The 19642-nt window shown below is 37.0% G+C and overlaps 1 protein-coding gene, 1 long non-coding RNA gene and 1 pseudogene across 2 annotated transcripts; 1 reads left to right on the forward strand and 2 right to left on the reverse strand.

The window, feature by feature from the left end:
* Positions 1 to 3374: 3374 nt before the first annotated feature.
* On the reverse strand, positions 3375 to 4054 carry LOC141426115 (uncharacterized; annotated as a pseudogene).
* Positions 4055 to 6126: 2072 nt separating this feature from the next.
* On the forward strand, positions 6127 to 8655 carry LOC141426806 (uncharacterized). The gene is made up of 2 exons (XR_012451260.1): positions 6127 to 6176; positions 7889 to 8655. It is a non-coding gene; the product is annotated as an uncharacterized lncRNA (long non-coding RNA).
* Positions 8656 to 9169: 514 nt separating this feature from the next.
* Positions 9170 to 19304, reverse strand: LOC141426804 (alpha-tocopherol transfer protein-like). The gene is made up of 6 exons (XM_074085986.1): positions 19108 to 19304; positions 14161 to 14255; positions 12774 to 12927; positions 11684 to 11877; positions 10923 to 11184; positions 9170 to 10497 (listed from the first exon to the last, which is right to left on the reverse strand). Exons 1-6 carry the CDS (start codon positions 19274 to 19276, stop codon positions 10442 to 10444), a joined length of 930 nt encoding a protein of 309 aa, XP_073942087.1. The 5' UTR covers positions 19277 to 19304; the 3' UTR covers positions 9170 to 10441.
* Between the last annotated feature and the right edge of the window lie 338 nt (positions 19305 to 19642).

A 19642-nucleotide genomic window follows, 5' to 3' on the forward strand; every position in this document is an offset into this window, starting at 1 on the left:
AAGTATACAACACATAAAAATATTACAGTAGCTACAACAGTTTCCACTTTAACAAAAAAAACATAACATGCTGCTCAGGCAAGACAAAAAACAACTAAATTTACAAGCACAACATCATCTTATTGTAATGAGGCACATGAACAAAGTTATATAAGATTAAATACACTTTACTAATTCAAAAGAATTAATAAAGAGACTTATCGACAGCGTTCTATTGCTAACATTGCCCTGCTCCTTCAAAGCAGTAGCATATTGTTGCAAGCTCATATTGAAAACATCTATATCGGAAAATGATTGTTATGATTCTTGCATGCTCGAAACGAGAAGTCTGTTCTGGCATAGCAGTTCCGCTAAAGGAATGGCGAATAATTTGGAGGAGCGAGTTCGTCGCTCTGGCAACGAAGCAAAATCTTAGAAAGAAGGTATGGCGAGTCAATCATCCATTAACAATTTATATAAAAACATTTGGTCTTTAATTTCCCGACGCGTTTTGAGTGACATTAGAGAGTTCTTGTTAAAATCTTTGAAAACAAATTTCATGCGTTTTATGAATTTTTTTGAATTTTTCAACGGTGTCTATATGTACATTAAAGTGAGGACTCAAACTGTCGATGCAAATTCCAAATGGGTCTTACAAGGGCAAATATAAAAGTTGTACTGTTTTTGGGTCTTTAAACTCTCTTCCTTCACGAAATATAAAACCCAACATTCTATATGCTTTAGATACAATTTTATCTACATGCGTAACAAGTTGCAACTCGCTGTCAAGATTTCCCCAAGGTCTTTTACCTCTGTTACCCGATTAAGACCGATGTTGTTCAAAGTATAGTTTAAAATTTAAAGGCGAGCGTTTCCGCGAGTAAGATATAGCACAACACTTGTCAACATTCAAGTGCAGTTTTTCCTGCGGCAGTAAGCGCTTAATCTATTTAGATCGCTTGCAGGTTTAGGCAGTCATTTTCCGATTTGATAACACTGTAAATCTTTTGTATCATCAGCATACAATAATACCCGAGAATACGGAAGCATGTAGCGACGTCATTTATAAATAATTAAATAGAAGTGGGCCCAAATGAGAGCCTGGGGAAACCCCGACGGGATGGTACAAAGCTAGAGGTATGTCCTTTCACGGACACCGCTTGAGACCTATCACGCAGATATGACGTGAGCCACCTTAAAAGATTACCATGTATTCCAAAGGATTCCAGCTTTGAATAAGTACGGAATGAGAAATTTTGTCGAAAGCTTTGGAATAATCAGTGTAAATGGTATCCACCTGAAAACCATTATCCATTCCGTCCAGTACATAATCAAGAAATTCATTAAGGTTAGTCTCAGTTGAACGTTTACTCACAAATCCATGTTGTTGTTGGATTAACATTGGTCTAACGACATAAGAAAGAGTATCAAATATTATCTTTTCAAAGAGTTTAGGAATGACAGATAGTTTAGAGATGCCCCGATAATTTATGATGTTATGTTTATCACCACTTTTGTAAACAGGGAAAACTATTGAACGTTTCCAAAACTCAGGAATGATTCCAGAACTTAGGGAGAGGTTATATAATTTTGAAATGGGAACAGCCAGGGCTTTTCCACATCTTTTCAAGAAGATAGGATGAATTCCATCCGGGCCACACCCCTTTAACAACAAGTCCCAAAAGATATTTCTCAACTATGGAGGGGTTATATGTATACTACATATTGAGGTATTAAGGACTTTATTATCATGGTATTCATAAAGTTGTGAGGAGGAAGTAGGGTTAGAGTTGGTACTGGTACGAACATCATTTACAAATACTGATTGAAAGAAGGTGTTAAATAAATTGGCAATAGTTTGACCATCCGTGGCTTTATTTTGACCCAAGTAGAAGGTGTCCGGTATACCGCTATGTTTCATTTTTGATTTAGAAACGACCAGAATGCTTTAGGATTATAACGAAATTTTGATTCCGTTCTGGATATAAACAAAACGTAACATGATTTTTCTAATTTTTTTATTACCGAACGTAAACTTGAAAACCTGTCATAGTCAGAACTTCTATTGTAAATTTTCCATTTTTGTGATTTTATTTTTTTTCCTTATAAGTGTAATTAAACGCCGAGAATACCAAGTAGGAAATTTATTTGACAGCCATTTACAATTCGAGTAGGAACCAAATCTTCAATGACTTTGTTAACAATGGAATAAAATTCATCAACTGCACATTCAATATTATCCAACGAAAGAAGGTGATTCCAATCAATCGCTTCCAGTTCAGCGTTTATGACATTATAGTCAGCGGCATAAAATCGGCGAACTATTCTAGGCTGGTTTTAAGTCATGAACAGTCGAATTAATGTCAGCATGTACACAGAAAACTGGGTGATGGCCATCGATTGGGACCAATGGTTGAACGGTAAAACACTGCAAGAACAATTTGATAAAACTAAATCCAACTGTTTGTTGTTTTTATTTGGAAAATAATTAAACTGAGTCCAATTAGTGAAACACATAAACGCAAATAATTGGCTTGTCAAAGAATTCTGATTGGGATTATCTAGTTTCATTTGAGAAGGTTCACAGTCAGACAGACGGTACCCAGACTGCTTCCGCGATATTAAAATCACCCACAACTATATACAAGTCATCAGGAGAATCAGCAACAACGTCAGACAAGTACTCAAGAAAAGTGAACTGTGACTCTATTTGATAACTACTTTGTGGAAAATAGCACGAAAATAATCTTAATTTCCTTAAGCTAGGACCCTGAGAAATGCAGACATCTAACCAGGTGATATCTGCGTCGGGCAGAGCGAGCATCGCGCGAACGTCACGCTCGTCCACTCTAAACCGCCGATGAACTGCTATCAAAGTTCCCCCTCCGCGAGTCATGTCCATTCTCTGGTAGTCACGATCAGTTCGATAGACATGATAGCGATCGTCAAAAAGTTCAGAACTAAAAATGCTGGGTAGAAGCCACGTTTCAGTAATGCAGATAAAATCGTAATTTGATAATAAAACGTTGCGAAAAAATTGAGTGGTTTTCGAACGCAATCCCCGCGCATTTTGATAATAAATACTTATATTAGCCATTAGGTACTTAAAAAATATTCCAAAATCACACTTAAGTAAAACATTTAAAGTAGTCCCGTAATCATAAAAACAAACAGGAAGCAATATGATATTATGTTCAAATATAATATGAGATATGAGCTCGCAACTTAGTATTAAACAGCACATTATAACAAGATAGACCGCTATTCCAGAATGAGATAAAATATCGTTTATATTATAAATCCAATTATCAAAGTTTATGACATTGTTCAAGATAAACTTAAATTAGTTGGGTAACTAGAAAAGCTACGCATACAAGTTAGATTGTTTATGCAATTTGCCCAAGATACAAAAGTGTTAATAACAAAATATATATGAAATAATACACTTATATTATTTTGTTTAAAGCCTCTTCGTTAGAAATATGTAAAATGGGCGAACTTTCATTACGACGCACCATAATGGTACAATTTCGAACCCAACAAAATTTATAATGTTTTTGATTAGCACGACTCTTTGCTTCCCTCAGGAGGTGCTTATTATAACTGGAAAGATGATCATTGATGAATATACGATTCGAATTGTCGGAGAACCCTAAATCCGAAGCCCTCAAATTCTTCAGCTTGCGTATTGATGACAAAAAGTCATCTTTTTTGTATCGCGCCTGCATCTTGAGAACAATAGGCTTCGGTCTAGCATTATCCACGTCGTTTCTAACCGCTACTCGCGTCACAAAGTCAACGTCAGTAGAACAGTCCAAAGAAAAACCACTTAGCTCAGCCAGAGACCTCAAAATAGTAAACAAGTTTTCCCCTTTTTCTCCGGAACACCATTGATCTGAATATTGGAGCGTCTCATCCATTGCTCGTTTCTTCTAGAGTCGCCAATAAGGTCCCCAATCGTTCTTTTGATGTCGTCCAGCTCCGCTTTACTTTCCTCCAACGCACTGACGCGAGATTCGATGGTTAACATTCTACCAGCAAGCTCATCCAATTTAGAGTTAATACCGCTCCTCATATCGGCTATATTCGCTCTTTACCTGGGACAAATCCGTCTGGATGGCCTGTATGGCCAAAAATTGCGTCTGTAATGACGTCACTTGGAAAGTATATCATTTAAAGTGTCGGGACAGGATAATAATGAACTCTTGCTCTCCTTAGACAACTGATACGAATTCGGTGGGGTTACCAAAAACGTCGCAAAACTGAAATTTATTTGGGGACATTTTTGAAACTATCGGTATCGATTGTGCTCTTGATTCCGTGTAGGAAAACCTTTTTTTTTTGCAAAATGTAAAAAAAAATAAAGGGTACACTTTAAAAAAAATGCCCAATTGCCGCTTTAGGAATAAGTCGGCTTAGTGTAAGTACGTACAGCCAAGGGCATAAATATATGTACGTCACCAAGGCGTCAAAAATCCACATACATCTTTATGCCATTAACTATAAAGTCAATGTATGTATATGTACAATTGTACATATATTTGACGCTGATTCGGTATAGATATTAACTATGCCCTCGACTGTATCTAACAAATAATGTTTGTAGTTTGTTTTACATTGTGTTTGTGCTATAAAGTTGGCAAATAAATTAATATTTTTATCCGAATAGCATAGTAGATTATTAACGTACATTTTTTTCTAGGAAATCTCTTTGCTCATCTCTTAAATTGACATCTGTAGCCTTTTCCTGCCCACCTCTCATTTAAAATCACGTTAACACAACAGGTTTTCATAATTCCATAACTCGAGTGTCACAAAGGTTAATAATGATTGATTCAAAGGACCACGTTGTTCGCATAAAACACTGATGCTATTCCAATAGGTTTTAGAGCACAGGCAGTTACGTAGTATTACACCTATTTCGTTTTAAAAAGTTTTGTAAATATTCCATTTTAATACTCTGTTTTTGCTAACTGAACTTACATTGCCATGCCATGAAACTACATTGCAAAGGTAGGTAATAAATTTTAAGTCAATTAGATCAGTAGAAGTGGGTGAAATTAGAGTTGCAAGAATTGAAAACCACTTACAATATTAGGTATATTTGAACACTGCAAGTTACATAATAGCATGTGAAAATAATACCAACAACAGTCTAACAATCATGTACCTTTTTAGGGTTCCGGAGCCAAAATGGCAAAAACGGAACTCTTATAGTTTCGCCATGTCTGTCTGTCTGTCTGTCCGTCCGTTCGCGGCTTTGGTCAGGGACTATCAACGCTAGAAAGCTGTAATTTTGCACAAAATTAAAAAAAAAATCCCATAGTCGTAAACGTAAAGTGGGGTGATTTTTTTTTCTCATCCAACCCTATAGTGTGGGGTATCGTTGGATAGGTCATTTAAAACCATTAGGGGTTTTCGATTCAGTGATTTGTTTGCGAAATATTCAACTTTAAAGTGCAAATTTTCATTAAAATCGAGCGTCCCCCCCTCTAAAATCAAAACCGGTGAATGGAAAAATTTGAAAAAAATCAGGATGGTAGTAAGTATATAAAACTTACAAGAAAAACTATAGCGGCTAAGTTTTCTTGAGAATTATTAGTAGTTTAAGAGTAGGTAAATAGCAGCCTAAGGTATAAAATATACCTAAACTTATTAACTAACTTAAAATACGAAATCCTTACCGTTCGACACTGTACCTACCTTACTGTCCGACACGCTCTTGGCCGGTTTTTTAAATTATGAAATGATATTGGATTAAAATATTATAATGGTCCATTTTTATCCTGTGCTACGCAAACGCCAATTTATTGTGATTCTCTTACACTTACACAACGAATGTTTAGTGGCACTAGATAGATACTCTACTCTCATCATTGCTTTTCCTTCATTTTCGAGCAAACTCAAATCAATTACCATAATGACCATCTTTCCAGGACTGCACTCCAATCCGCCTCAAAGCCGTGCACATTCTGAACCAGCCGTACATCTTCAACATGGTGTTCGCGCTGTTCAAGCCGTTCTTCCGAGAGAAGCTGCGCTCGCGCATTCACTTCCACGGCAGTGACATGGAGTCGGTGAAGCGGTATGTCGATGGCCGCGCTCTGCGCCAGCGCCACGGAGGGACGCTGCCCGAAATAGAGGTCTCGGGGAACTGTTGTGGAAGATGCTGTCGCACTATGAGGAAGAATTTAAATGTAAGTGATTAAATTCTTAGTAAGTACTTACGTTACAGTAGGTAGCGCAGGCTTCATACAACTCGATTTCTACCGGTTTGCCCAAATTTTTCTGCCTATAATCGCCCTTGTTTCACCAAAGCCAAACTCATTCAATTTATGTTCAAAATAAACAAAAAATCATTAATAAAACGCATAGTAATAATACGAAACGATTTAAGCAATCACAGCGCCGCCGCCGGCCAAACCCGGTACTATTCAGCTTCCCTTTTTAGGGTTCCGGAGCCAAAATGGCAAAAAAGGAACCCTTATAGTTTCGCCATGTCTGTCTGTCTGTCTGTCTGTCCGTCCGTCCGCGGCTTTGCTCAGGGACTATCAATGCTAGAAAGCTGTAATTGTGCACGGATATATATGTAAACTATGCCGACAAAATGGTACAATAAAAAAGTAAAAAAAAATTTTTTTTAGGGTACCTCCCATAGACGTAAAGTGGTGGTGATTTTTTTTTCTCATCCAACCCTATAGTGTGGGGTATCGTTGGATAGGTCTTTTAAAACCATTAATTAATCTATGTATCCATAAAATATTATGTTTTATCGATTATTTGCAATTATGCCGAAAACCGAAATCAGAGAGCAGCACTATTCGTCACATTACTTTTACATTTGATAATGTCACTTTAGTATCTTGGTTAAATAAGCAGAGTATAAGAGACGCGAGTTAGTCCTAGATTACTCCTACAGGTGACGTTATGTACCGATCAGATCAAGCAATGAGTTTCAAATCCACGAACTAATGAACTAGCCTTTCTCTGCTACTTCCTGTACATCAGATCTTCTAGATACCTATACTATGAAACATTGGTGACCCCAACGTGATGTTATGTTTTGAATAGGTACTTAAACGGAATTACAATTTTAACCCCCTGTTTGATCATTCATTGATTAATTTTAATTAAATGTGATGCCGTTTCTGTTTGTTTTGTTGGAATAGATGGAGGCGGCATTACATTTATCCGTCAGTTAAAATTAATCAATAGGTGGTGAAACAGCCCCTACGCCTAACGAAAATTGGCGCGTTCATCTGAGCCTTTAGTATCTGTTATTGCTGGGCAGGCGGCCACCGCGTGGTAATCGCAGGTAGGTACAGTCACCATCAGATATTTCGGAGCGGCCAAGGTGTCAAAAATATCGACACATGCACTCTATTATTAAAGTCTTTGAGTTTGTTTCGATATTTTTATTTACACGAATTTCCCCTATGCACCTCATATCTCAGCTTGTTTGTTTCTTATTTTAGCCACTTAAGCAGTGACGCTAGCGACATCTATACCGTAGCCCTCATCGAGAAACTTTTTTCGGCACTCCATTGGAACTAACCGCTCACCCGGACAAGAGATGTCGTTACTAAGCAATCAAATTAAGATTGTTTTTTTTTTGGTTTTTTGGTTGGTGTCTGTACTGTTGACCATCAGTGGTGTAGCGGTATAGCACGCGGTACGGAATACCGAGGACCTGGGTTCGATTCCCAGTGATGGTCTTATTTTTCTGGTTTTTCTGTGCATCTATATTTCAGTTTGTATTTTCAATTTAGGTTTTACGGAATGACCGTAAAAGTAAAAAAAAAGATTCCAAAAAAACAATCTTAAAACTTATTCCTCCAAAATTATTACTCGATAATTTAAGTGAAATATGGGCCACATATGGTATTAACACGCATTCTTATTGTTTCAGTGGCAAACTCCTACGGATATAAGACGGCCAACGGTGTTAGTAAATAACTAGATATTTATTGATAGTGAAATTACTGTAAAAAAACTTATGTAAAGGAAATGGGGGTGAAAAACAAAATGGGTTTTAATGATATCTTTACTATTAATATTATAGTATTCTTAGTCAGCGCATATTAAAGAGGTGCTGGGTTAAATCCCGGAACAGACGCAACTGCATTCCAAATGCAACGTAACCACAACTGCCGACTGCCCGTACATTTTCCTTGCTATCCAGCTTGCCAGCGTGCAGTTATGCCGATTTTAATGAAACTGCAATGAAAAATGCAAAGGCAGTTGGCAGTCACGTTGCAGATGGAATGTAGTCCATCGTAAGCTTATCCTGAGACTGTTTAAGAGTTAATGCTTTTACGAATTGTACTGATAATTGTATGTCTTGCACATAAAATAGGTGTACTATTGTAAATAAGTATCTATGAGAACTGATATGATAGATTTTAGGCAGAACAAAGTTTCGTCTCAACAAGATTGCTGCCGCAAAAAAATAAGCTGCCGAATGGTGTTTTGTATTTATGGTCCATAATATACGTACGGATAGGTATTATAGGTATCACTAATAGTCTGTTTAACCACGGAATAGATTGTGTCGATGGATATATCAAACGTGCTCAAGTTTTCAAAAATTATTAAGTTCACCTTTGTACATCTTATTATCCTGTTTTCTGTTAATTTCATGTGTTTTTATGTACAATAAAGAGTTTTAAAACACAATTTTCGAGTTATTTGTTTTACGGAGAAAACACATTATCAATACCAATTTCCACGATTCGGGTGGCTTTGTAAGCGTCAATTTGTAATTAATAGTATGGTAGTACGATCACAATCTTTAATTTGTGACCATTATATAAAAAAAATTGAATTGTCGTAGGGCAAATCGTCAATTACTGGCTACCTTATACAAAAAAATGAACTCTGTTTAAGGTGACTAGAATTCATTTTTACTGTAAGGTGGCCAGTAATTGACGATTTACCCTACTAGATGACAGATATTCGATCTTGAGTGGGTCCCGAATTTAATCGTGACTGTACATACCAGTTATTGTGATTGGCTGTGAAGTTAACTCGACTCCTGTAAGATTCTTACGTAGTTAGGAACAATTAATTTTAATCACAGTCATTACGATAGGATAGGCAGCAGATAGAGAATCAACATTCACTGTTCTGGTTAGTACAATTTTATGTTTTTTTTTAATTCTGTGAAAAGTTTACAATAGAAACAACATAATGTTATGGTGTAACTGTTTTATTACGTTCAAAAAATAAATATATAATTAAACCATTAATTAATATGTTTTTACCTAGTTCATCCCTTTAACTATTTGGATCACATTTTTATACAAATTTGTTCTACTAAATCGCTAACATGGTAAATATCAGTTCTATAAATATATTATTATTACAAATAATAGTCATACCGTAAAATATATTTTCAAGATCTCTATACAACATTTTACAATTCATAGCATACAACATATACAAAAAATAAATTATGCAAGACTTATCACAGTGTTGCTTTATTGAAACTATAAATCGAGTGATGAGTGAAATCACGGTTTCGGTGTTGACAGATATAATTATTATAAGGTAAAACATAATAAAAACGTTCCATAGGCGAAGTGTAATAAAATGGCGAGACCTACGGGCGAGACTAAGCGGCTCACGATAAAATCTACATTAACATTTGCTAAAATCAGCTTGAGCTCGTTGCAATATAAAAGGATTGAGAACATTCTTAACTATATAAAACACAGCAGTAGTCATGTCATAACGAGGGGAGATTCGATAGAAACAGAAAGGACACTCTTCAAACAAATGTATTGAAAATCGATATGTTAATTGATTCTTTTATTCTTAACAGAAGAAATAATAGGTACCTAATTTGGAATAAGGTAATTTGGTTTTGTCAGTTAGGTACCATGTCGACTCTATCTTTAAACGACGCTTTTAGAAAACCACAAAATAAAGTTGTAAAAATTAAATAAAAAGCAAGATATAATATGTATTACAATTTTATAAACATGCACGCAATACGTTAAGAATTAGTACCAATAAGAAATTAAATGGATTACAAATCTAGCTAATATCAGTCTTATTGGCACATAGTTTAGGTTTAGAGACGCTCACTCAGGAATGCATAGCGGCAAGGCAGACAGTGAGTACAGCCAGATCTAATTGAAATCTGATTTTAAATAAAATATGAACACGTTCTAGTAAAAGACAATACAAGGCAAATTCTGCAAGTTACTTTTTTATTTGCGCGCATCCTACTTTCTCTACGGTATAAAAATAATTTGGAACAATTGATTTTCACGTTTGTGATGAGATGCTTTAACTATTTACATTGTTTATAGGTACCTACCTACTAAGGATTATCCATAACGTGCAGATCACAAAGCATGGCCTAGGACATTTAGCCACACCCACGTTCTGTTAATTTACTTCATAACCTCTAACATTAGGTTAGATTATTTAGAGTCTCACATTTGCACTCTTTACACTAAGATGGAATCAATGCTTGTTCGTCCTTTTTTGCGTATCCGTACGATGAGATGGCTGAAACAATACAAAAAAAAACTATAGATAGATAGTCGCTTCTATTTTAGCTAACAATAAAAATAAACAGTATAACCACAAAAACTTAAACAATCGTTGAACATGTATGCTGACTTGTTACTTAATACTTGTCTGTATTAACTTATTTAAGACATAATATGTCTTATGAGTATATTCTACTCAGCGGCACAAAATTTGGCCCACCCTACATATAAAATTACCTATCACTGCATAACATTCGAGGGCCAGATTTATTGCCGCTCAGTAGATATATTATATCTAAAACGTGTTTTTTTTAGTAAAGTCAATTCTTAGCAAAAGAAAATAAGAAATCATTTCGCAAATTAAGGTATCTACGTACCTATGTACTCAACGTAATCAGAGACGTCAATTATATTGATACTAAGTAATAAATCATAACATACCACTAAATTCCTTATCGCACATCATCAGCAGTTCCAGCCACTGGGGCCCAGTGACTTTGGGAACGCTAAGAGTGCCCCCGTAGGCCTCCGGCAAGCACTTGGCGCCCACATACTGATGCAGCTTCTCCCAGTCTTTGCCGATGAACACCAGGCGTGATCGAAGCTTCTCCTTGAGGAATGGTTTGAAAAGCTGGAATATCATATTGAAGAGGTAGGGCTGATTTACGACGAATAAACCTTTGACTCGGAGTGGAATGCTTTCCTGGAATTGATAAAAATATCGATTAATTATTGATAAAAAAGAACTTACCCTTAGTGTAAGTTTTCGGTTACAAAATGAGATTTTAACGCGAACGCGACCGAGACGTATTTTGTAACCGAAAACTTACACTAAGGGTCCTTGTTAGTATGATTGACGTTTAAAAAACTATTTTCAGATTGTGTCCTTTACCTATAACATCTTGCCTTTCATGATTCTGGTTAATGGAGAGTACAGTCACCGTCATAAATAAGTGATCACTTTTATACCTTGTCGCTTTCAGTCGGTACACTATTTCGTATGATTTTTCAATGACGTTAAAATGACAAGGTACAAAAGTGATTATTTATTTATGATGTTGACTGTACCTGCCCTATACAGATGACAGCCGGGTAATGCAGTAAGTATGATTCTGTAGGAAAATCTTGTTTCTCCTCTTGACGTACGAAATTAAAGTTTAGAATCTGCTATTTTTTAAAGTCGAATAATGAAAGCGTTCAACCTGAAGCCAGTCTAGGAGCCGCTTGGCGTACTGCGGCGTGAACTGCCAGACTTGAGTGAGCGATAGTCCCTCCATGTCCATGATGACGACGGCGCCGCAGATCTGTGACACCGGCTCCATCATGGCTGCCTCCAGGAACAGAACGCAGCCCTTAAAAGCCTCGTCTAACGAACATTTGCTCGGTTTCCAGCGCTCTGAAAATAAAAGAGTCATCAATTAGGACGTTGATACCTACAACCAGCCTATAGGTCAAAATGATGACGCATTAACATTCACTAAGGTAGTTATGTTACGATGACCTTTGTAACACTAAACGTGCAATGATATCTCATAAGCTAGAAACACACTGTCGCCGGAGGCGGAGCGGTGCAGCGCGGCACAGAGGCGGTGGATTCGAACTAACCTAGCTGAAAGAGGGCACACAGAATACCGCGCCACGCTTATTTCCCGCGCGGTATTCTGTGTGCCCTATTTCATGTTAGCTCGAATATTACAACCGGTACCGCCTCCGCGCCACGCCGCACCGCCCCATCCACCACCGCTCTCTGTGTTTCAAGCATTATAGACCCATGTCAAAAAGTCGATAATGTTCTTTTGACAAAGTTTTACATGATGTTACAGGGATTATCGTAAATTACTTTACCATGTTATGCTTATCCAAAAATCTGCATTAAAAAGGTTGGTTACTTTTGCATCCAACAATATCTGGTGATCTAACTCGATTTTTACGTCTGTCATGTTGCGAGGAGTATCTTAATAAACTAACTTTAAATTTATTTTGTTATTAGGATTGGTTTTTTGGAATCTTTTTGTATTGTTTATTTCAATTCCAAATTTTTACTTTTACGGTCATCCCGTAAAACCTAAATTGAAAATACAAACTGAAATATAGATGCACAGAAAAACCAGAAAAATAAGACCAGCACTGGGAATCGAACCCAGGTCCTCGGTATTAACCAATCTTAATTTGATTGCTTAGTAACGATATCTCTTGTCCGGGTGAGCGGTTAGTTCCAATGGAATGCCGAAAGTTTATCAATGATACTTTCTCAAATTGATAAAGTTACAAGTAAAAGAAAGAAAGACTTACTGCCAAGTTCGCTGACGAGTATGCGACGACCGTGCTGGTCTCGCGTGGGCAGCACCGTAAGGATATCCTGGTTGAAGATGTTCTGTTCTTTGCTCGGCATCAAACCATCGTAATGTTTTGAGTACTTCACCTTGAACGCGTAGTACCGCTTGATCTGCAAACGTCAGTCGGCCACGTCATACGTCGCTTGAAGCCAAATTTATGTACAATAAGCAGAATAACGTCATACTTAGGCCATTCGGGTGAAGATTTTGGCGTCTATCTATAGCGCATTCGTCGCCGTCGCTTCAATTTGACTTTAAAGACAGCAAAAGCATCTGATTTTATTACAAGTTGGCGTTACGTATTTCATCCAAAATCTTTTAGATTAATAGGTATTTATAAGAAAATAAAATTCTTGACTGATCTATTGTCTATGTATTTAGGCTTAAAAACTGAAATTTTGCATAAATGTTCCTATTATGATGTAGTTTAGGAGTAAGGACGGCATTTGCGGTATTCCCAGAACACAAGATAGTGAGACGAAGTTGTGGGCGTACCTAATAACTAAACGTAAAACTAAAATGGTTATCTTAACTAATTCTTTCAAGTTCAAATTCGATCAATCAACTGAGTGCACGCTTCCAAATAAGCAACACCAATACCTAGGATACAATTTTTCCAATGAAATGGCCATACTCTATTGAACATTTTCAATTTCTTTTGTGTCCTAGCAGGGCCCCTAGCTCAAAGACAATACAACCATTGGTTTACTCTGATTAATTAATTCTGATTAAGGGTTAATTCGACCCTGCCTCCCCACATAAATTCCTTCTCCGTTCTGTTATGTATGATCATTTCGTCACGTAAGTAATACTGATTATATATTAAGGTCACGTATTGTTTTCTTATTTTATTCGATAAACAGGCCCTTTACTACGAAATGCAAAATTCAAATTCGTATCTTGCCGTCCCGCTGACGCTTATATTATTTAAAACGGGAGTGAGAAGGATGGTACGATACGAACTTCGATTTTCGAATTTCGTAGTAGCCTCTCAGAACAAACTGACAATGACAAGTTAAAATTCAAAGTTTTTCCGCATTTTAGACTCGAGGCTGAAAACCGGAAAAGCCTCATCATTAACTTATTCAAAGGAAGACAATATTTTTATTTATTTAATGTGATAGGAAATTATCCTCGCTCAACTGTGTAATAAATAATATCATTAACGTAACTTGATACGGCGTACGTTATAGTAGGCAAACATGCGGTGATAAATTTTAAATGTAACACCTGCAAACTAAGTAGTATTTACCAAATTTCATTTCAGTAGTTAGACCCCATAGACCCCATGTAGGTAGTCGCAAAATTCTCGCTATCAGGGAATAATTGGCTACATTACATACCAGTTCGTACGCGCTCTCCGGGTAGAACTTGCAAGGCCGCAGGAACCTGACGAGCCAGTTCTCGTTCTCTAGGGGCACGTGCAAATCTTTGTCCGCTGTAAAAAAAGACAAAATAAATATTTTCCTATAGAAATAATAAAACTGTATCAGTCGGTGTCTACACTACTGTACTAAATCTATATCTATCTAAAATTCTCGGGTCACAATGTTTGTGATCAAACTCCTCCAAAACCGATTTTTATGTTTTTTTTTGTGTTTATTCGGTAGGTCTGAGAATAGGACGTAAACTATTTTCCATACTTTTACGTGGACGGAGTCGTTGGCAACAGCTAGTATTCTAATATATTTGAGAAAAACTTTTATTATGGGTTATGAACGGAGTAGAATCCCAAAACAATGATTTTTAGTATTATTTAGTTTGGATGGATGCAATGATGTGTTGTGGTTTCCTTGGGTTAATATTTCATTTGAATCGGTTAGTTAACAAATAAAAAAGGTAAATCAATTTAACACGTTCGAAACGGCAGTGAATTTTCTATTCTTTCCATTCCTGCAGTACAAGGCGTTGTACACCTGGTCATAAAACTATCATTGTGGCGGTAGAGGGCTTATTAAACCCTGTAGGTAACGTTTAAGAAACTTAAATCCTTTTTTGGCTTCATGTAATAATATATATGTTTTTTTTTGCTTTGAATATTAAAAATAATGAATATTAATGAATTAATTGACATTACCTGGGCGACCGCGCTTTGCTCGGGCTAAAACTCGTTAATAAGCGTTTTCCCAGAGATAAGACCAAGCTATATCGATTTGTCATCCCCGAAAACCCCCACATACCAAATTTCATCGAAATTGTAGGAGCCGTTTCTGAGATCCCGAAATATATACAGGATGTAACATTCATATCGGTCAGTATGGGAAAGTCTGAAACTATAATACATACGAAGATCCGTTCTTAAGAACTATGTCATCGATTTGAACGCATTCACTGCCACCGACGCATATATGCGTTTTTGGAACTTCCCCCGAGTGCCGCTGTCATAATTATTCATACATTTTGAACGCACATGTGCGTCGGTGGCACCTGTGGTCAGTCAAGTCAAGTCAGGTGACAGTGAATGCGTGAACAAGAAAACTGCATCCATACATTTTAAAAACTTGTACTCAGCTCGGGAATCGAACCCGGATGTTTTGAAAAATAAAACTTACATTATTAAAGAATATGAAATACAATGCATTTTATTCATTCTAGATATCGTACTTCATAATAACATTTATTGCTTATGACCTGCTCTACTGATATCGAAATAGAAATAATGTATGTTTTATTTTTCAAAATGACCGGGTTCGATTCCTGAACTGAGTAAGTTTTTTTTTGTAACTGTATGAATGCAGTTTTCTTCTTATTAAAATCGAGGACATGGTTCCTAAGAACAGATCTTCGTATGTCTTATAGTTTCAGACTTTCCCATACTGACCGATATGAATGTTAAGCCCTGTATACATAATATATACAAGAATTGCTCGTTTAAAGGTATTAGATAGACAGATGAACCTAAAGGCGTACGTCAACAGCTTGCTTTGTTTAAAATTTATAGCTTTAATAAAATACAGGGTCTTATGCACCCTGTGCCGCACTGAATAAGGGTTTTTTTTGCATATTTTAGGGATGAGAAATAATAATATCGAGAGTTTTAACTAAGTTTTAATGTAAGAGAAAACGTGAGAGAAGAGGAAAAACTACATTCATTAATATTTTTCATTGAAGCATTGCAAACAGAAGTTTCTTTTACATTCCACATATTCAGAAATATTTTTTGACTTTTCTGTCAGCTTGGCGACTTCTTAAAAAGGTTCTGAGTTTTTCGTAGCACCCGACACAATTTCTCATCTTAACACCTTTTACTAAATTATGTTTATATCTGGTTATTTTTTACGGTACCTTTTCGTCGGCCTTGACGCCATGTCGACGCTTACTTTCCTCTCGAATGCGATCCAACACTAGCCGCGCGAAGCTACTAGGGTCAACTACTACTAGGCGCATTCGACCTGTATGCTTAGTGTATTTTCCCGTTCACTAAATACGTCTCGATCGCGTTCGCGTTAAAATCTCAATTTGTATGGAAACACGGACAGCGCCTCTAGCGGAAAGTTTGCGCAACAACTTTTGTGAGTGTAGGTTTGCTACGTAAACTATTTCGTCCGCGTATCGTAACGAAAACGGGTGACGAGTTGACGACGCCGCACCGTGGACATGTAGCGGCTACGTAGGTATCGACGATCGAACGCTCGATTTACGTCTTCGAATAGTAAACGAATGTTTTGTTCAAACGCCACACTGGGTTCGCACTGTGATGAAATTTTATTTCTTCTGTGCGGTACCAGGTCTAAAAAATCTCGTATTTAAGTAGGTACCAGTGTACTCTATTTTAATAATACATCTTAGATATATATTCATCTCTTTTCTACACCGAACCAAATTGAAGTTATGCCTATCCCACGGCAATGAGGTCTATGCTTTTCTTAGTTGCACTGTAAGCGAGATATAAACAAGGTGTTTATATTAGACCGCCCTATACTACGAAGTACAAAATTCGAACTTCGTATCTTGCCGTCCCGCTAACGCTAATATTATTTAACACGAAAGTGAGAGGGACGGAACGATACGAACTTCGATTTTAGAATTTCGTAGTAGCCCCCCTGGTTTCGCCCTCAATGTGAGAATTTTAGTGAACTCTTTTGGAGGAATCGCTGTCACAAAATGCACGACAGGTAAAAAAATGTTTACCAAAAAAAGTAAAGCCGACTCAAAAAAAAAAAATAACAAAAAATGGAACCGACTACAAAACCCTTGAAAATATTGTTCTAGGTAGGTACCTACTAGCTCGAAGTCGGTGCCTCAGCACGAGCCAGCAGGAGTGGAACAATAGTCGTCTACCTCACCTACATACTATGGGTTTCAATCACTCCTGCTGGGTCGTGCTGAGTTATGTGTTATTCCAGATGTCCAGCTATCTACAAACCAAATTTCATGACTCGTAAGTCCAGCGGTTATTATTTCGAGATTTTATCCCTATCCCGTGGGAATATTGGGATAAAAAGTAGCCTATGTGTTATTTCAGGCGTCCACCTACCTACATACCAAATTTCATGACTCTAAGCCCAGCGGTTGTTATTTCAAGATTTTATCCCTATCCCGTGAGAATATCGTGATAAAAAGTATTCTATGTTTTAATCCTGGTTATAAACTAACTTTTCGCCAAATTTCATCTAAATCCGTCCAGCTGTTTCAGCGTGAAGAAGTAACAAATATACTCACTCACTCACAAACTTTCACATTTATAATATTAGTAGGATTGGCTAGGTATGAGTTTTGAAACTTAGTCGTATTACACATATTTTTTTGCGTTTTATTTCTTATATTAAGGATTTAGTTGTCCATTTGGGTCAAATTGGGTTTTGATTCCAGTTCGCTGTTACAAGTAATGTGGCTGAAATCTTGGTTAACTATTGTAATGTTTTGGTTAGCGATACTCGGTAAAATGACGATGATTGAAAGTTTAAATGAATACAAAACTAAAAAAACGGATTTCGTATATATTATTATGTAAATTCCCATGTATAAATTGTAGGTATATAAATGATAGGATAGTGGATGGTGTGGATAGCGGAACGCTCAAGAACATTGGGAGAGGGAAAAAAATGTTTGCTAAACGTTCGTCTAGCTACCCGGAAACCTTTTTGCGATTACTTATGCAAATAGGAGGAGATGACTCGGTTGTTTATATTTGAACAGTTCACGTTTATGTTTGCTAGTTAAAGTAGTATTTGTCCGAACAAAAGTTCCATCAAAACTTTAGTAGTCACAGAAAGCGGACTTGATTTCAATTAAGCATCATTTGGTTTGACGGTGGATTTACAAGTTTTGGCAGTAAAAGCACCACGTGTAAGATCGTAAGGCGTTATCTAGCAGTAGGTACACTTTTCTATTAAGTATACACTTAAAAATATTTTTTTACAGTGTACCTAAATAAAATCTTACTAAACCAAAACAACGTTATGTAGAAACCTACAAATTTAATCGACGTTTTACTATTTTACCCGACTGCGAAGAAGGAGGTTTATTATATTAACCTAACATGTTAACTTAATAAAATAAGAAACGTAACCTTCATTAAGCGTAGTAGTTTGCTAGGTGGCGAAATAAACATCTTTTTATATCGGTCATCCTTAAACCTCGACTTATAATATGCACCGTAAAAAATAAAGTGGACCTGCAATATAAAAGTTGCTACGACAAATTAAATGTAGATACGGAAATGTATCATATAAATTAATGTAAATTAAAATGTAATAAAGGGTATTAATGCTCATACTAATGAATCATATTAGCTCATTGTTCAATGCTATAAAATATTGCATTGAATTTTATAACCATTACTCTCAACGTTTAACACATTTGTTATGCTTCTAGCATATTTTACGCAAAATTAATGGTAGGTACTTGTAACTTACGTGAATGTAAATGGTTGTTAATGTTTTAGTGTAATCTTAACTTAAGGACGGTGTCTATTTACTGCAAACATACAATCGGTCAAATTTACAAAATCAAATCGGTACGGCCAAATTTACAAAAATATGTATGTATACACGACCTTAATGTAAAGTGCATAAAATCGTGTATATGTCGGCGGTCGATCTTAAAATCCGCCAGATCACGAAATTTCTAGGCATATCGTGAAATGGCGATAGGGACATCCGACATATCGTTTAAAACTCACCGTTTAACGATTTACCTAGTGACGTTTAGGCAGATCATGAAATTCCTAGGCATATCATGAAACGCCGCCATATCGCCGCCATACGGCGATCGATGGCGGGCCCAGTGACGTCTCGCGTCTCTCGTCTGGCGTGCTCAGCATTTACCGGCAGCAGCGTGACACTCACCAGCCAGCAGCCGCCGTAGTTCGGTGATGGCGGGCTCGGTGACCTCTGGCGTCTCCCGCAGCTCACGCCGTGCGATCTCGCGCACGGCCTCGCTGGGGTCGTCGAGTTCAATCTGCAGCACGAAGTCGCCGAGCTGCACCGCCGGCAGCTTGTCCACGTCCGTCAGCATGTGCTGTGATACTGCAACAAGTGAAGCCTGGTTACTTGATCACTATTTAAATCACAAATAAAGAAATTACATAATGTAATTTAACCGAATAATCGTAAAATCGTGTTTATAGTTCATTGCGCATTAAGCGCCGTAAGAAGGGGATTACTCACGGGAGTCTATTAGAGCCCGATGCCGAAGGCGGAGGGATTTTAATGACTCGAGTTTGTAATCCCTGCCCTGACTGCCCGTGATATACACAATGACTTTCATCACATTGCGAGGAAAAAAATGCAAAAAATAAAATTACGTATTTTGTGTCAAAACACTTCACAGCTCGGCAGGAGAAAGACGCTAAGAAAACAACTGAATAAAATAATGGCTACT

Source organism: Choristoneura fumiferana, chromosome 3 (genome assembly GCF_025370935.1).
Source record: "Choristoneura fumiferana chromosome 3, NRCan_CFum_1, whole genome shotgun sequence".
Classification (NCBI taxonomy): Eukaryota; Metazoa; Arthropoda; class Insecta; order Lepidoptera; family Tortricidae; genus Choristoneura; species Choristoneura fumiferana.